Source organism: Fistularia commersonii, chromosome 8, assembly GCF_037954325.1.
Source record: "Fistularia commersonii isolate RoL2024-O1a breed Wild chromosome 8, RoL_Fcom_v1.0, whole genome shotgun sequence".
Taxonomy (NCBI): Eukaryota; Metazoa; Chordata; class Actinopteri; order Syngnathiformes; family Fistulariidae; genus Fistularia; species Fistularia commersonii.
The window spans coordinates 4,592,028-4,609,142 of record NC_141291.1 but is presented as its reverse complement, the minus strand read 5'-3'; the positions used below and the strand labels follow the sequence as shown (position 1 = coordinate 4,609,142).

Sequence of the window (17,115 nt, the reverse complement as noted above, 5' to 3'; positions counted from 1 at the left end):
AGTGGAACTTGGACTCCTGCCTCATCCCTCCTCTCTCTCTCCTCTCTCTCTCACACACACACACACACACACACACACACACACACACAGCCTATATATCCAGAATGAGGCACACCCATTGAAATACACAAGTACTGTAATCTGGTGATTTACATGTCCAATTAATTTGTGCCAAAACAGCCCATAATTTCATCATGTCTGCCCTGGTGCCTGCCAGAGGGCGGCCTAGACTCCACGCCGTCTCTCTCTCCCCCCGGCTTCCTTTTACAACCTTTGCTTCCGACGAAAAGCCCCTGCTGTTTGACGGCCTGCAATCTTTTCTAACCTGGTTACGTCTGGTCGGATGCTTGTTGCTAAGCAATAAGCGCCCGTGCTTTTGGAGTAAACGAGGTGATGTAAGTGTTACCATTTTAAAATTTCTCCCTTTTTCGTGAAATGGCGCGATTGAAACCATTCCACCTCCCTCCCGTTCCGCACAAGGACTCTGGCGGCCCCGTTGGACCCGCGGGGAGTGTTTCCACGTGGGCGTCACTTGGACCTTCATCTCTCGGTTGGAGGTGCGAGAGAAGCGAGCGGGGGAACCGTGGGCGGGCCAGATGTGATCAGACGACCCTCTTGGCAATTACGGCATCCGTCCTTATGCAACGAGAGGACGATGCCCACCCCCCTCTGTTTTAAATCAACTACCTGCTCGGGAGACGTGCAGGCTCCGCTCCTTCCCACGCCGAGTGTGATTGGGGCGGACGGGGGAGCTAATGGAACGTGTCGGCCCGTTTCTATGACAACGGGAAGGAGAGGCCTTGATGAGTCCAGCAGAGGGCACTTGAGCAGCCGAAAATAGGCCCAACAAAGTCCAGATAGGGATGGAGGGTGTGTGTTTGTGTGTGTGTGTGTGTGTGTGTGTGCGCGCACATTTGTTTGGAGGCATGTTATGTAATCACGGCCGACTCCTGAGCGAACGAATAGTTTTTATTGAGAATTCAAAAATATACCCATGCTGCCTTTTGGCATTGGATGTGGAGAAATGCTGGCTTTCACCAAGGCTGTTGAAAAGCATCCCAGGATACAAAGAGTGCTGGCGAGGTCTGTGAAAAAAATTTAAGAAAAGCGCTGCATTGATTTATTTATTCTTTTAAAAAAGAGCCTGCGAAAGAGACACTACAGCATCCTCATGTTTGCCAACTGTTAACAAAGCTAACCAGACAAGCTAGCGTTCTGTTGCGACGACGAGCAATTGCAAAGCAAGAGAAGAAGCAAAGAGTGCTACATGTAAGCATGTAGCACTCTTTGCCTCTTCTGAGCTGAGAAAATTATCGAAAGTGTGCATTCACGTGCTAAAATGTAGGACTCTTTGTAAATAATGTGGTGCTAAGTGACGACAGTCTCGCTAACCACATCAACGGGAGCTACTGGAGTTCAGTGTGTTGCCCAAGAACACTTTGGCGTGCAGACAGGTGGAGCCGAGAATCGAACCGACCCTGCAATTGGAGGGATTGGACACCCGCCCCAGGAGTATGGAGGAGTAACTGGAGCAGGCCGGAGGGGTTTGGAATGTGCAGAGCCGGGAAGCTCCAGCTGATACCCTCAGTATAAGGTTTCAATTTTGAGTACTGTATCTACACTGGTTACTGCATAAGTTGCGTTAAAAATAAGAGGATTCTGGTTTCAGAGCAGCGACAGAGTCAGGGATGGTGCGTTTCACAAAGACCTTGATTAGGCCACATTCGTCCATTTCACTAAATGTGCTGCAGCTGCTTCAAGAATTCATGTGCACCTGCATACAACACTGGAGAACGCACTGAACCTCCAAATGGTCTAATCGCGCTGTAATAATCAAATCCCAAACAATAAAGCAGCTGCTGTTTTCAGAGGCTGGGAGGATGTGGCTGAATGAATTATGCATGTAGGGCTGTTTACATTTCTTCAGATATTCCTCAGAAAAAAAAAGCAACACAACAACGAATATCGCCATGCAACATCTGCACTCTGACAGGATGACAATCAGTGTGTCAAGATGAGATAAAATGCAATTTGAACAGAATGACAAATCGGAGCGGACAAGATAGTGATGCTAATACAAGAGGGCGTGCAGCTGAGAAAATTATTGAAAGTGTGCGTTCACTGTAATCTGTCACTGTATGACACTGTAATTGATTAGGGGCGTATTTCTGTCAAAAGCCACTTTTAGACAGAGAAAGGGTGAAAACACACACATAAATAAGTGTCACTCAAATTATAGGGATGCAAACTGACATTATTTGCTTTTACATTAGGTCACGGTCATACTTATCTGCAATCAGAGCCCTGTTTCTGCTTCTTAAAGTTGAAGTTTATGTGATTTCAAATGACCTTGGATTTTGTCAAGTTGTCCTGCAAGCAAATAAGATGATTTTGATGTCCTTTTCACAGCAACAGCGGTGCTGTGGCCTCGCTTGGCGGCGCTCCTGCAAAGGCTCATGGGAAATTTAATGTGATCTGAAAACAATCATATCCTCTTTGTGTTCTTACTCTCTTGATTTTGTTGAGTGAATTCTAGTGACAGCTAATGTGTTTATATACAGTTTATGTTTATGTTCATATATGTGGTCACGTGACGTCTAAAATGCGGTTGATTGACATCCCACCTGTGACAGGGGGCGTGTCACGTGATCTGAGTGATCTCGCGAGATCTGGGAAATGTAGAAACCGCCAAGTGTTTAAGTGGCTGACGGTTTTGGTAAATTTCTGCTTATTTTTTATTATTATTATTATTATTATCATTATTCGTGTTACTATTATTGATACACGAAAAATACAAGCGATTTACGGCTCAGTCGAACGACAAATTTCAGGTCAGGTTATCGTGAAACATTCATGTCGCTATTTATTTGCTAGTTGCGGTAACACGGTGAAGTTGTGAGCTAAACTACAACTACTAACGTCATTTGTATATATTTTTGAAAAAGTTGCGTTGTGATTGAAATCAGCACCCGTAAAGTAAATATAAATGTTCCTTTATTTTTAATAATTCCTATAATCTGAAATTCTCGACAAGGTACGATTTTTTTCGATTTTCGTTCGATTTACCGCCGTTATGGAATGGACTGTACCACTCTTGCCCCCCCCCCCCCTTTCCCCGCCTCAGCTCCGGTAGTGGACCGTTCCCCCCCTTCATCACCGCGCGTCTTGGTAGGAGCCAAACAGAAAATCATGGCGATTGATGGTAAGTAGGCCAATAACGGCTCTCCTCTCCTTCTAATTAACTCAAACTTAAACAAACAAAACAAACGTGTCGGGAGTGAAATGTTTGCGTGAGAAAACAACAGCTTTAACATCGAGATGTGTGATTTTGACTGAGTGGAATCAATTGAAGTTATTTTTATTAGTAGTATTATTTTATCTGTGGGTCTTGTTGACATCCGGCGCCCGTCGTGTCTCTCCGCCACGGCCGGTGCTGAACGGACAGCTCCGGCGGCGCGACGCTCGGCAGCACACGGCGAAAGCGTCGGCGTGTGTTGACGGTTCAATGTGAGCGTTATCTGTGGAAGACGTGTGTGTGTGTGTGTGTGTGTGTGTGTGTGTGTGTGTGTGTGTGTGTGTGTGTGTGTGTGTGTGTGTGTGTGTGTGTGCCATAAACCACGCCGGCGTTTTGCGATCGTGGTTGTATGCTTCTCTTTTCTTCTTCTGACAAACCGGGATTACAGAGTCACACTTAATCCCGCCTCACTCAGACCCGAACACATCCACGTCCAGCTAAAGATATAAAACCTCTAATTTAGCTTTTAAATTGATGTTATCTGGTCATCCAGCCCGGATGTGTTATTATTCTTCATCTGTTTGTCAAACTGCACGCCCCCTCCCTTGTAATTTTTGCGTGTTGTGACCAGATTAAGTGCTTTTTTTTCGATTATAGAAGGCGTGTATTTTAAATATCCCTGAAAAAGATCACTGATAAATGACCCCTTTTGTAATAATTTAGTGGGGGCAGCTAAGCCCTTTGCCTTTTTAATCCAAGTCAAAACCTGCACCGGCACAAATTTATGCACATACAGAGATTATTGTTTGGGTTATTTAAATAAGAATATGATAGACCACTCTCCTTGTTTTGTTTGTCTCAGTCTTCCTAAATGGCCTGCTTTTAAGATTCTACATCTTCAAATGTGTGTTTTGAGAAAACATACCCCTCCAAAATAGCAAAACTGAACATTTGCTTCATTGTGTGGTACCATGTCAACCGATTGTGCCGGTACGTGGTCGTCGTTAAAATCGAGTTTTAGATGCATCCCGATATGCCTATTCCCCTTGTTGGTGCCATCGATGAGATGAAATCCTAACCACGGCCAATTTTACAAAAAACTGAGTGGGAATTTTCTCTAGAAATCAGCAGTCATGTGAAAATATCCTGGTTTGATTTGTAAGCAGTGTAATTTGTAGAAATTTTGCTAATTTTACATTTTCTTTTCTCCCCAATCAGGATTATCTGCAGGATAAGACAATAATCAGTGCCGTAGAGAACTTGATATAATGACCTAGATAGTATTTCTATAAAAAAGAAAGTTGGAAAAAAAAAATTCAGCTAAAGCTTTGGCCGCAACAACGTCGACATGTTTATGTCGTGCTGAGTCCTGGTGTTGCATTAGGTGTTACATAATCGCTCATTATGTTATTGCGATGAGATGTGTTCACTGACCATGTTGATGCTCAGTTGTGTTTAGTGACGTCCTGGTCCCGTCCACCAGCTCTGCGCAGCTGGCTTTGAAAGGGATTGTCATTTGCTTAAGTGATAGTGACTCCCCGTCAGGATTTTTGTTCTGCCCCCCCCCTGTTATGAGGCGTTCGATTATTCAGGGACAGGTAACTGGATAGCAGACTTAATGTGACTGCAGGATGTTGGAAAAAGTAACGGATTTGCCGCTACGAGGTAGAGGCATTGGTTTTACACAATCAAAACAAAGTTTTTCTTTTGTCAAAGTACTTCCTGGTTTGCATGATGCCATTATTTTTCCCCCCTTGATTCAAAAATGAGTCTGAGCTCAGCATCTTCTTCAAAATATCCAAAACAAGATTTCAAACTGGAAATACAACCCCAAAAACAAATACCAAGACATAAATCACGTAAGTTATCAAGACTGATCCAAAAAAGCAAACTCCTTGACAAAGGCTGATCTGAGTGGGAATTGTTAGCAGTCACAGGATTGGAAATGCAACAGGTTAAACAAACACAGAGGTTAAATAAGACTTTTAAGACTTTGGTTTGACTTGGGATTCTGTTTTTCGGGGAAGAAACACGTGGCAGCCGGTCCACTCTCTTTCCCTGGCCCACGGACCATGAGTTCTGTATCCTCAAAGAGCCACGGTGATGCTATTTTTACCGGCACTGACTCTGGTCCACCAAGGGTTGTTCAGCAGCCATGGGGGTTGATTGACAGCCGGCTTCTGATGCCTCGGGGACGCTGTAAGTCGGTCTCTGTTTGTCCTGTCGGGTTCGATCAGTGCACTGAGTGGCAACAAAGAAACAGAAAGGACAAGATTTGGCTGGACTTTTAAGAGAGAATAATTAGCTTATCCTTTGTATTGAGTCGACATGATGAAGTGCGTGCAAGTCACTATGTTGTTGAAAAGATGCTTGGATTTAGAGGGCCTTCTGTCTCCGTGGCAACGCTCACATTCAAGTCAAGGACTGCGATGGTGTGACAATTCCCATCATAATGACAGCTTTGTTTTTGTTTTGTTTTTCTCAATATTTTTGAAGTCCTTCACTCACAGATGATTGACAGGCCAAGAAAATGGACTTGAAGCGGTTGAACAAGCGTTCGCCACCAGAAGAACTCCCTTCTTTGGCAAAAAACAAAATCACAGAAATGTCTTTTTGTTTAAAGACACACAATGAAGTTTTTCAAAAGTGACATTTAACAGTAATCCGCCCCAATTGTGTACTTCAGGTGTCGCAAAGGCAGTTCATGAACAGATCCAGCTGTGGTTGGAACCAGCTAGACTTGGATATGAGAGCCTGGTCTTCGGCTCCTTATTTTTAGAGACTTGAAAGTTCCAGTTTATTCCACCTGGTGTCACATTCTCCCCCCTGAGGTTTTGGGTAAACTGAGAACCCCCTTCTCTCATGCTTACTCGCCTCATTAGTGACCACTATTTATCGATTCTTCTTGTTTTCACTTCTGTTGTGTTGGACTGTGCTCTGCCTACTACCCTTGCCACAGTCACGTTGGTTGTCGTACTTTACTCCTGTTGCTCTGAGCAGCGGTTAGCAAACCTTAACCCCTCAACAACCGGTGATGGCAGTCGGCCTCAGAACAGACCACAGGAGCCATCTGAAGGTCTTTTTTCGTCTCTCATTCTTTTTTCTGATTCTTCTCATGTCATCCCCTCCAGATTTGAAGTATATTTTTTGATCATGTTTGCTCCCTTGTTGGTGACTGGGGAAGCTCTCAGCTACAATTAGCAACCGCGTTTGTTCTGCTAATTCCCTCTTCCTTCCCACTTCGCCCATGAATCAACATCTTTGAGCCATCAATCATTACACTTAAAATGCCAAATATATCCGAGCTCCCAAAGCTCCCTTGTTAACTAGTTCTTCCCAGCGTGTGCTGTGTGATAATGATGGCTAAGTGACTGAACTAATCTGGTGTGCACAAAAGCTTTTATACCCACAATTAGAGGACTGGAATAAATGGTGAAATATGAAAATGCTCTCTGTTCCACATCTGCGGAAATTTTGAACCATTTGTTCGGATGAACGGAGACACAAATGTTGCGGGGGGTTTGCGCAAAAAAAAAAAAAAAAAAAACAGAAAAAACTCCCCGACATGACACGATAGATATTCTCAACCCTCCTTATCCTCTGAGCGCATGTCACACACAGTGATCGTAAACATGCCTAAGAGATCCATTTCGAATGGGGTACGTTGTAAAAGAGCAATAAATTGACTCATAAATAACGGCGTGCCACTGCAGGCTAAAAACGAGATTCACCCCAGGCTGGCTGGAATATCAGGGATTAAAGAGAATCTGATATTCTTGATTTATCAAACGCTGACAGTCATTTAAAGTAAAACACCCAACCATGGTAACATGTTCACAGAAAGAACAAGCCTTTTCATTTTAGACCCATTTATAAAAAGTTGTAGTTCTCCCCTTGTCTGTTCTTTAGAAGTGGAAACTTCCAACAGAAAAGCCACCTGAGCGATTTCCAAGCAGCACATCGGCATCACCTTCATCTTCACATCGGACTGTCATGTACACCCGCTGCGGCTGAGACTGAAGATTTTGTCCCGATCTGCCAAAACCTTATCTTCATCGCCTGCGGCAGAGTGAAAAGTCCATTTATTAAAAGTATATGTGCACTATCAGCCATAAAACTTCCCGCGTTGCAAGTCAAAAACGCGCCGATTATCGAGGCCTGCGCTTTTTTGCACCAAATAAAAAGAACGAGTCGACCCGAATGTGCTCAGACAGACAGTCTGTGTCTTTGCGAAGCGGTGATTAGCCTTGTATGTCGGAGCCTCTGGGGCTCGTTGCCTGTGGATCTGGAGACGTCAGGTCACCTTTGTCTCATCGGAGCGGGGGGGGGGAGGGAATAAGCAGACCCGCTCCCTGCGCGCCCTTGCCTTGTTTGTCGATGTTCCTGGGCAGAATACTCCCAGGCGGCTCCCCTCTCGCAACCCCAGAGGCTCAATGGAGCTCAAATACTGCTTGCCTGTTCACTGGGTGCACGTGGGAGCGCTCACTCCTTGACCTGACTGTACATCCCAAGAGCCCACCCTGCTGTCTTTAGTGTCTTCCAGCGCTCTGCAGGTCAAACTGTGTGCGTACTCATGTAATTGCTGACAGGGTGAAGGATGTAGACGGTAGGCCAAGTGGACTCACACTGAAATTCTGCGCTCCAATCATGTCTTCCATAATTAAATACCCCTGGGGGGTGTGAAAACAAAAAAGTAGCACATACTTCTGGACAAGGTGGTCTATTTTAATCCCGCCTATAATGGCCGTATCAGACGAGTCCCATAATATGCCAGCTTCAGTTTCACAGCCAAGGCTGCGGGTTTGCCTAACAAATCGAGCTGTGTCTTTCTGACTTTATTTTACTCAACTATATCTGCTGGATTAACTGCATGTTTTGCAGTTAAAATGGCGGTTTTGTCAGGGGTGCTTTAGAGAATGCTTGGGAAATGGTTAACAATGAGTAGCCCCGCACAACATTACCTCTTCTATGGATTAAAATGGAGGATGCTGCCGCTGTTGTTTCCTTATCCTCCTACTGAAGGGCTCTGTGAGACGGCTAATCTTTGACGAACTGAATTCTCCCCAGAGCTAATTGGCTTGGCCTGAGCTGATTGGTGCTGGAAACAACCGCGCCTCGCCAGCCGCCCCGACCATCCTCTGACCTTTCCCCGTGCAGTTCGGGCGGCACTCGAGTGCTGGAAAGGGAACGAAACAAAGGTGCAAAATCGATCAGGGCTGATTTATCAAAAGATGGCATGTGAGATGTAAAACAGCCACCTGTTTGCATTTCTTCCAGTGACGGTATGCAGGCGACGAGGGGTTAAATGTACCATGTTTGCGCATAATCCATGTGTCTGGGTTCGTCATTTACTCGCAAATGAACATTAAACTTTAAGTAATGTTTATTTATGTGCATGGTTGACAAGGGATAAGTGAAATTTACATAATCCTGTTTTTAACACGAACCTCATTTCATATATGATCAATGGCGAACCCTGTAAACCACTGGTCCCACATTCATATTATATTTTGTCTTTGACGCCGACACCTAATTGGGACTGTCGCCTGCTCTGTCTCGGTGACCTCCTGCTCTCCGCCGGGTCGTTTTGTGTGTCGGGGCCTCGATCGGCTGTGTCTGACCTCCAGACTGTGGGACTCAGTAGCCTGCTTCTGCAGGGGCAGGTCGAGGAGATTCCTGAGAGGCAAACTGGGACAAAGTGTTGAATGGTGCCAGCCTGCGAAGGAGGGGGGCGGGGCAGCTCGGGGCCTCGGACGTCACCGTGATCTGGTTTACTTAGAAGACTCAGACGAACCTGGCGTCCCACCACGGCATAAGCGCCAAATTGATTTCTGCCGGGCGGCGGGGCAGATCATGTGACAGACGAGGCAGTACATCGGTACTCAGACGGTCATAAACACTAAAGCGACCCAGACGGCGTGATTGCACTGCTGAGGTGAATTTCATTACCGCCTCAGAGCCTCGTTGTTTCATTTCATGAAAGCTCATCTTCTTTGCGTCCCATTTTCTCCGTCCTTTATCTTGACTAATCAGCCCTCAGTCGACATTAGCGTGGGAAACTTTTTTTTTTTTCCTCATCGGGGAGCATTGAGCGGAGGCCAGTAATTGTATCCTCAACAGATTTATATACATCATCCCACCAGATGACGGAACATCAGGGGGCAGGTGGAGTCTCTACCGGACAGCGGGGTAACTAATGAACAACCCCGGTGGTGGGTTATTGTTTTAATTTGCGCCCCGTGATGTTGCAATAATAAATGTCTCCGCTTTAAACGTGATTTATCACCTCATCCAGAAGGTGCAGAGGTCACAGCACAACGGTGGAGGAAACGAGGCAATCAGTGCAGGTATTCTTAGCTGCTGATCGGCTGGAATGGTGTCAATATGACGGTCATCTGCGCTTCACTAAACCTTTAATTCAATGGGCCAATTCTCAGTGGATAATAATATAGTTTAATTATTACCAAGGAACATATAATTGCAATATGCAAATATAAGATGACTGCATTTTCACAATTGTCTTTGTGTTAATGTGAAGAGTCTCATCCAGCTCGTGGCAACCGGGCCTGCTCCGTTTCTTAAACCTTCATCCAAGAGCCTTTGTCGCATCAAACTGACTATGAACCCTCAAGATCCATCAGGACCGCCAATGGTCATTGGCTGCATGCTGGCGGCTTTGTTTCAGAAGTCAATGGTAGATTTAGTCCCTCACTGTTATCAGGGGCTCAGATATTATCTTTTTTTAATTTTTTACCATCCATGTCCTTTTTCTTTTTCCATGTTCTATGGTACTCAGAGATGTTTTTCTTAAATCGACGGATCAGGTTATTTGCGTTTCTGGTTTTTGTTGGAAACAGGCAGCGCACACTGCCTGCTCTGCTCTCTGTCAAGGCTAAAGATAGCAAACATGGACAAATTTCCAAATTTTTCAAGTAGGATGAACTTTCCTTTGCATGGTGTTTTCATCCCTCAGCCTCGCTAAGTTTGACTGAACTGCTCATTAAACTGGACAAGTTGTTTTGAAACATGTCCGTATCTAAGAGAGTTGTTTCAGAAGTGGCGACACATCCTAGTGTTGTGTAACGGTGCTGCTCACAAGCTAATCGCCAGGCTGTGATCTGTTAATTATTTAAAATCGTATGAATTATTAAAAAAATCATGATGATTGGCTTGTGCTGCACTAGGTTTAAATGTGTTTTTTTTTCCTCCAAGTACTACAGTTGGCACACGGAGGAGCGAAAGTGCTTCATGTTCGTCTCAGGAGTGATGGAACGCCACGGCTCATCCTGAGAACATTATGAAATCCAGGGTATCGGAATTAATATGGTTGTACAGTAACCAGAGCGTGATGTGACTCCTCTCTGAATCAATGCATTCCCAAATAATTTGGACATGGCTGAGGGAATTTGATAAAAGGATTACAGAATTTTGCTTGTGGAGTTTGTGTGTGTGTGTGTGTGTGTGAGGGGGGGGGGGGATACGAGCAGCCGGCACAGAAGCACCTTCCTCGCGTTATCCTCAACAGTTAGCTGTTTGGAGGGTGAGACAGCGCTTCCTCCCACACGCAGCTGCCATGTCAACATGTTGGACAACGGCTACAGCTCCCAGCCCGCGCTTCTGATGGCGCTGCTCCGTCTTCTCATACACCTCCACTGCTTCTACAGCGCCGTGTTTACGTGTAGTAACATGGGAGTCAGCTGCACACAGGTGCACCATGAAGAGGTGTGTGTGTCCTGCTGCCACAGACCCACCACCCGTGAGATTTCCTCTGGCTTTTCTGCAACAGGTTCAACAGGATGCGCATGAAATGTAAACACCGGGCGCCAGTATTGAATGTTGATGTGTGTGTGTGTGTGTGTTACTGCATATGGCTGAAAGCTAGTTTTCTTTTTCATTCTGACAGTAGAATCCATTAATGCCAAGCAGGTTACCCAACTACAGGTGTGTATGTTTGTTGTATGTGTTTGTGTGTGTCATTGAGGCTGCTCATGCACATCGGTGCATTTTAATCAAGGTGATTATTTCAAGTGTCTTTATTTACCGTTTCTGTCGTAAAGCCAAAGTGATGTTTCAAAAAGGTCGTTTTTGGCGTTAATGGCATGTTATTCCGAGTGTCATTTTTGAAGACTGTCAACTGAATCCCTTCCAATCCAGTCTAACCTCTGTAAACAAAGGTTGAGTCTTCTCAATAAATTACCCTCAGTGTGTGGGTGTCCTCCGATGAAGTTAGATGTGCTGTGACTTCTTTTCGACAGTAGTTTGTTCGCAAGCTCTGAAAAACGTTGATAGGTTTGAAAAGTGGAAAAGTGATAGTGTCATCGGATTAGCAGGGGCTGCCATTAGGTCACAGTTATCATCGCTGTATTCTTGCCTTGAGGGACAGAGAAACCGACCAACACAGGAAGTTGTGAAACTACACTCGGTGTGTCGCGTACTTCGATAACTTACATTGTGCAATTCGTGTCTGCCTAATGAATTGCAATTTGTGGAGTGGCGGTTGGGTGGGATGGGGATGCTGGGAGCAGTAGCACAAGCTCATGCAGAGAATTGGTAGGAACATCATTCTCCAAACAAATCTGTTGGAAGAGGCACTGAGATGCCACGCTGATGCGGGTGCCACTTTTCTGGCTTTTGTTGGCTTCACAAGCAAAACCAGCGGGAGGTGTTTCGGAGCCGAGCCCGAGTTTTCCACCTTCCCTGGAGTGTGAGTGACGGCCCAATTGATTGAAGGCCTCCGGGAGAAATCGTCACAGATCTACTCGCGGGTCTGCCATATTGAGTTACAGCCTCGCTAATCATAATATAATGTTCTCATGGACAAGCAGCATCTGCAGTCGCCACCATCAATAATATTAAGGACAGTATTTCTGTCATTTTAAGATCTTTGTAGCGCTAATAGAGATTAAACCCTCAACACACCCCTTGCCTACAGATTTGGTACATTCATATTAGGTTTTCTTTTGGATTTTGAATATTCCTAATTATCTTTATTTCATTAGCCAAGATAGACTCTTCAGGCTTAGCATCGTTGTCAATCCGATATATATTTCCATTTCAACTGACAGCCATTGGACTTATTTCAGGGTTGTTTAAGACCAAAGAATCGTCCACAAGAATATGGCTGGAGATCCAAACTAAACCAAAGCTATTAAAGAATGATGTTAAAGTGATAGTAAACAATGCTGCGTGTGTATGTGCGTGTTTGTGTGGAGTACTTGAAAACAATTATATGTGAGCGGTGCCATCATGGCAGGTTTACAATGCCAGAGATTGAGACATTTTTTTTTAATTTTTTTTTTTTATGATTTATGATTGGAGTCAGAAAAAGAATCAGCACTTTTAGCGGGAAGACATGTTCTATTAACATCACTATAGAAATATAATACAACTTTTACCAACATTGAATACATCAGTGTCAACAGGGACGCGTCTGATTGATTAGCAGCTATCCAGCGGAGCGCCGTTGGGGCTCTGTTGGCTGCTAGCAAAGCTAGCTGGTGGAAATAGGCATACCTCTGCCCGCCATTTTCATCTCCACTGAATATTTAACGTAAATGCCCATTAAGGAGCAAACAAGTCTCTTCTTGTCACTTAGCATTGCAACCTCACACGTAACTGATGAGCAGAGGAATGGGGTTTCTTTTACTTTAGTAAGCTACATCAAGACGACACCAAACACTATGATTGGAAACGTATCAGCAGGTCACAATATTTCATGTTTCAACCAACAGCTCGACCTCTCGGAGCGTGGTCGCTGGACTGCCCCACCCTCTGTCTGCCTGTCTTTGTCTTCTGCTTACACTTCCTCTTTGTGTCTCAACTGTAACCATGTTTTGATAAGCCTCCATGACATTTGTCTCCCCCCCCCCCTCCCTCCCCATCACAACGCCACTCATTGAACCTGCATTGTCTTTCCAGGTGGCGAGCGTAACTGTGGCGTGCATGAGTTGGTCTGCGTCCGAAAAGGTAGGGCAGATCAGAGCTCAGTGGGGGGTGGGTTGGTGTTTGACTCCCGGACGCCGCCTCCCTCTCAACCCTCTCGCTCAGAACCTGTCACTTTTCTAATCACTGTCAAGCAGCCATCAGATGATGTTGGTTTTGATTTTGAATATATTTCATTTAGTGAGAAAGGAAACAAAAGCTCGTTTCCGGAGGCAAAAGAAATATTGACTTCTTCTGGTCGTAACTTACTGTGCCGCCTTTCACCGATCTGAAATTAAATATTAATCTCCTCAAATGAGGATTTCTTTAACAATCACTCCGATAATAAGGTACATTCTCAAATAGAAGCCGTAGCACCGGCGAAGAAATGTCCACAAAGGACTTTCAGTATAATAGTGAAAGTGAAAAGGTGGATCCCTGAATGATAACTTTTTAGAAATCTGACTGCAGTTGGTGATTGGATGAGCAGCATTGCTGAATGACTTACAGATGACCTCAGACGATTATTATCATGGCTTAATGTTTGGTACGATGAAAAGGTGATGGAGGGAGCATTGCTTTTTAGATTTACTTAATGGACTTTAAAAAGGGTTCGTTTTTATTATCATAAATGAATCCATAAAAAAAATGGCCATAATTGCAAAGCACTGACGAGCACTGGCAAGCTGCGATGTCACATTCGTACCAGCGTCTCCGTTAGCCTAGGTGTGAGCGGCCCGTCTTCCCCCTGCAGGTCTGATTTTGAAATTAACGGTGGCGCAGCAGACCCTTCGCCCAGGCAGGCTTGACAGACACTCAGCACCCTGGAATATGAATACTGGTGAACATTGATTCCGTGTGTGTGTGTGTGTGTGTGTGTGATGACTCCAGCAGGAGTTGAGCTCCCTAGCTGGTTTGATCATGAAGTGCTGGAGTGTGTGCGTGGGCGGGCTGTTGAGAGTGTGAGGGCGTCTTCTTGCGGTTACGAAATGGTTCCAGGCTTTTCGATGCTTGGCGTGGTGGCCGCTTCCGCAGGACGAGAAGGGGAACAGAAAATCGACAGTAGTGACGCGCAACAGTGGGCACACTTTAACACACACACACACACACAACGTTGAGGATCTGACCATCAGTTGGCGTCGGCTGCAGGCCGACTGTCATTTTACACCAATATTCACACTCTCCTGTCAATCAAATCAGGCCCTTGTCTCCTTCACAGAGAACCTTAACAGAAAGTAGACTATCAGGGAGCCCTTTATTTTTCTTCTGAATTTTACTTTCTTACGATTCGATTTGGACGCATCATAACAACTCCAGGACCCTGAATAATTCAGTCGGGAACGCAGTTCCAATTAAAAATGCAAAAACACAAGAACCACCAACATTGATTGCAGGAGACGTTTCATGGCTGGTGGAAATTCAGTCATATTTATAGTTTTTCCGGTTAAAATCTTTGTTTTGTAATTAATAACAAACTATGAAACCCCTGATGTTGATTTCATCCCTGCCTTCTTTTAAAAGCCTAACATTGTTCCCTCTCCTTGTGTAACACTGTTTGTTTCCACTTCCTGCCCCCACCTCATCCATGGCATTTTGTAATAATCCAAATCATCTTTTTGTACCTTTTATATGTGATTATTTTATTCAGCACAGACAATATTTCTGATGCCTCTAGTGCCCCATTGTGAGATATTATGTTTTTTTTTTTTTTCCGATCCTCGAAATCGAAAGTAAACAGTAATGTGAGATTAGCCCCAAACTGAGCATCTGTTTCTCAGATAAGAGTAAGCAACATTTTGAAGTCTACTGGAAGCAAAAACTGATTCACACAGATGGCCATGTACTGTGTGTGTGTTTGTAAAAGAGGGTCTGAGTCTGAAACACTGGGTGACTGAATACAGGGGATACAGATCCAGACACTGTAATCCGGTAACCTCCCGTGGGGAATATAGTATTAGTTTTCTCTTTACGATTCATTTTGGTTCCTCCTTCGTGCAAACTAAAATAGGGTAGGCCAGGTTGCAACCCCAAGTCTGATGCAGCCCCGGAGAGAACCATCTGGCGTGCTTCCCATGGCCTAAGTTCGAGGGAGACTTTCCATGGCGCGGGGCCAGGTTCTAGTCATCAGCGTCACCAGTCAGCGTGGGTGTTGTCGGTTCCTACTGAGTTTGCTAAAAAGTGTAAAGGCTGTATAGTCAGTCCAGAGTTAAGAGCTGATCTGATTTATGACTAGTGAGTAGGAGCTAGTTGTCTGTGCTTAATCTAGAATTGAGGCATCCATAAGGTTTAAGAAGTGACTTATCAAGCTTTGTTTTAAGGATCAGCGTTTCTGTCTGGCTGTTCTTGTGTGTGTGCGGCCGTCCCGTCAACTGTATTTGTGTGCTGGGAGAAAGGAGGAGAGGGTAGCTGACTTTTTTGTTTTCTCTGGATACTAATGGTTGAGCCCAAGGTGTTTTACATCTTCATCTGGTGTTATTTTTTTTGTGAAAAGGGGTAAAAGAGCGACCATTACCTACCTTTGTTAAGAGCGTCAACAGTAGTGTGAAGTCCACCTTTTCCCACAGCAAAAATTGAACAACTAGAGTTTGGTTTCATGATGGAACCCTTTTTCAGGCATGTCAGTGCTAAGCTCAAATTAGAGTCTCAGATAGTTTTGTACCCAACACCAGACCAAAAGGAAGGGTTGGGTTTGGCCCCTGAACAAAGTGAGAGAAGTGTTTACTGACTGTTCAAAAACTAGCATGATCAGAGTTGTTACGGAGAAATCTCTACTAAGAAATGGTTGGACTTTCACTGGACTCAGTGAAGGACAAAGTCAAAATAATTGTGAAGGAAGTCAATGGCTGGAAAGTTGAATTGAGAACAAGGATACCATGTCGAAACATGAACTGAGAACTCAATTAGCAGCTATTTTTGTCAAACTCGAAGCGCAACAATCCGCCCAACTTGAAAAGGAGGAACCTTGTACACCCGTCCGATGATGCTGATGAAAGGAGTTGCTATTCATCCTGAGCCTGCCCCCTGGTAACCCCCAACCAGTGAACCAGAAGAAGTGAGGACCACACAGCCACTCTTTGAGTCCCTCTGGCGTCCAAGAAGGAGTTGAAGGAGTATGTCAGCATATCCTCCAATGAAGAAACAAAGAGTACTAAGTTTCTATGGGTGCATAGCAAGAAGGTGATAATACAAAGCAGCTACACCTGAAGAACTGGATGAATGGTCCAAAGATCATGTGGGGATGGAAATCTGGTTGAAGTTAAAGCATGTGATGGCCTGCAGATTCTGAGTATTGTGTTGCAAAATCATGAAGTGACCAATTAAGAGCCACAGTGGACACTACTTTGGGTGAAGAAAAGGAGGCATTTGACGACGGATGGAAAGCAATCCAAGTGTGAATTCACCAATCCTCACATACTACCGTCAAATGTACCAAGATAGCTTCTACACTTCAGAGACCTGGAGCACCAGTGACTAACTCTGCCACTGGTTTCTGCAACAACTTCATACTCTTTTTTTTTTTTTTCCCAGTACTCCAAACTTGGATATGGGTGGCATTGGAAGAGAAAAGGGGGGCCCGCTCATGTCCCAATACCTCAATACCTCAATGACCTATTGAATGATATCAAGAGTGTGAACCTGACAATTGTAGAGTGGGAGACACATGGCTTCTTGTTCCCGAACCGTCAGATGAAGAACCAGAATGTTCTTGACACCGCTGGTGTCCACCAATGGGTTTTTAGGTTACTGCCGCTGTAGACACCGACATGGCCTAGGGTGTATTGGTGCCAAGTGGACATATGCACACCCTTATGCCTGAACATGGTGTTTGTTATGGACGGTCCGTGACTAACACAGAAGTCTAACAACAAAACACTACCTGGGTTCAGATGGGGGATGTTCATCCCATTATACCCCTCCAGGTAGAATGCCCATGTGATCTTTGAAGTCCAACCACTTGA

At 44.8% G+C, this 17,115-nt stretch overlaps 1 protein-coding gene across 5 annotated transcripts in view; it reads left to right on the top strand.

The window, feature by feature from the left end:
• Positions 1–3,130: 3,130 nt before the first annotated feature.
• Positions 3,131–17,115, top strand: part of syt14a (synaptotagmin XIVa) — a 34,660-nt gene continuing 20,675 nt past the window's right edge. For all 5 annotated transcript variants that reach the window (XM_086150604.1, XM_086150603.1, XM_086150602.1 and 2 more), the window contains exons 1-2: positions 3,131–3,202; positions 13,154–13,201. In XM_086150604.1, coding sequence (XP_086006730.1) covers positions 3,190–3,202; positions 13,154–13,201 — 61 coding nt within the window. In that variant the 5' untranslated portion in view covers positions 3,131–3,189. The remainder of the gene's footprint in view (positions 3,203–13,153; positions 13,202–17,115) is intronic.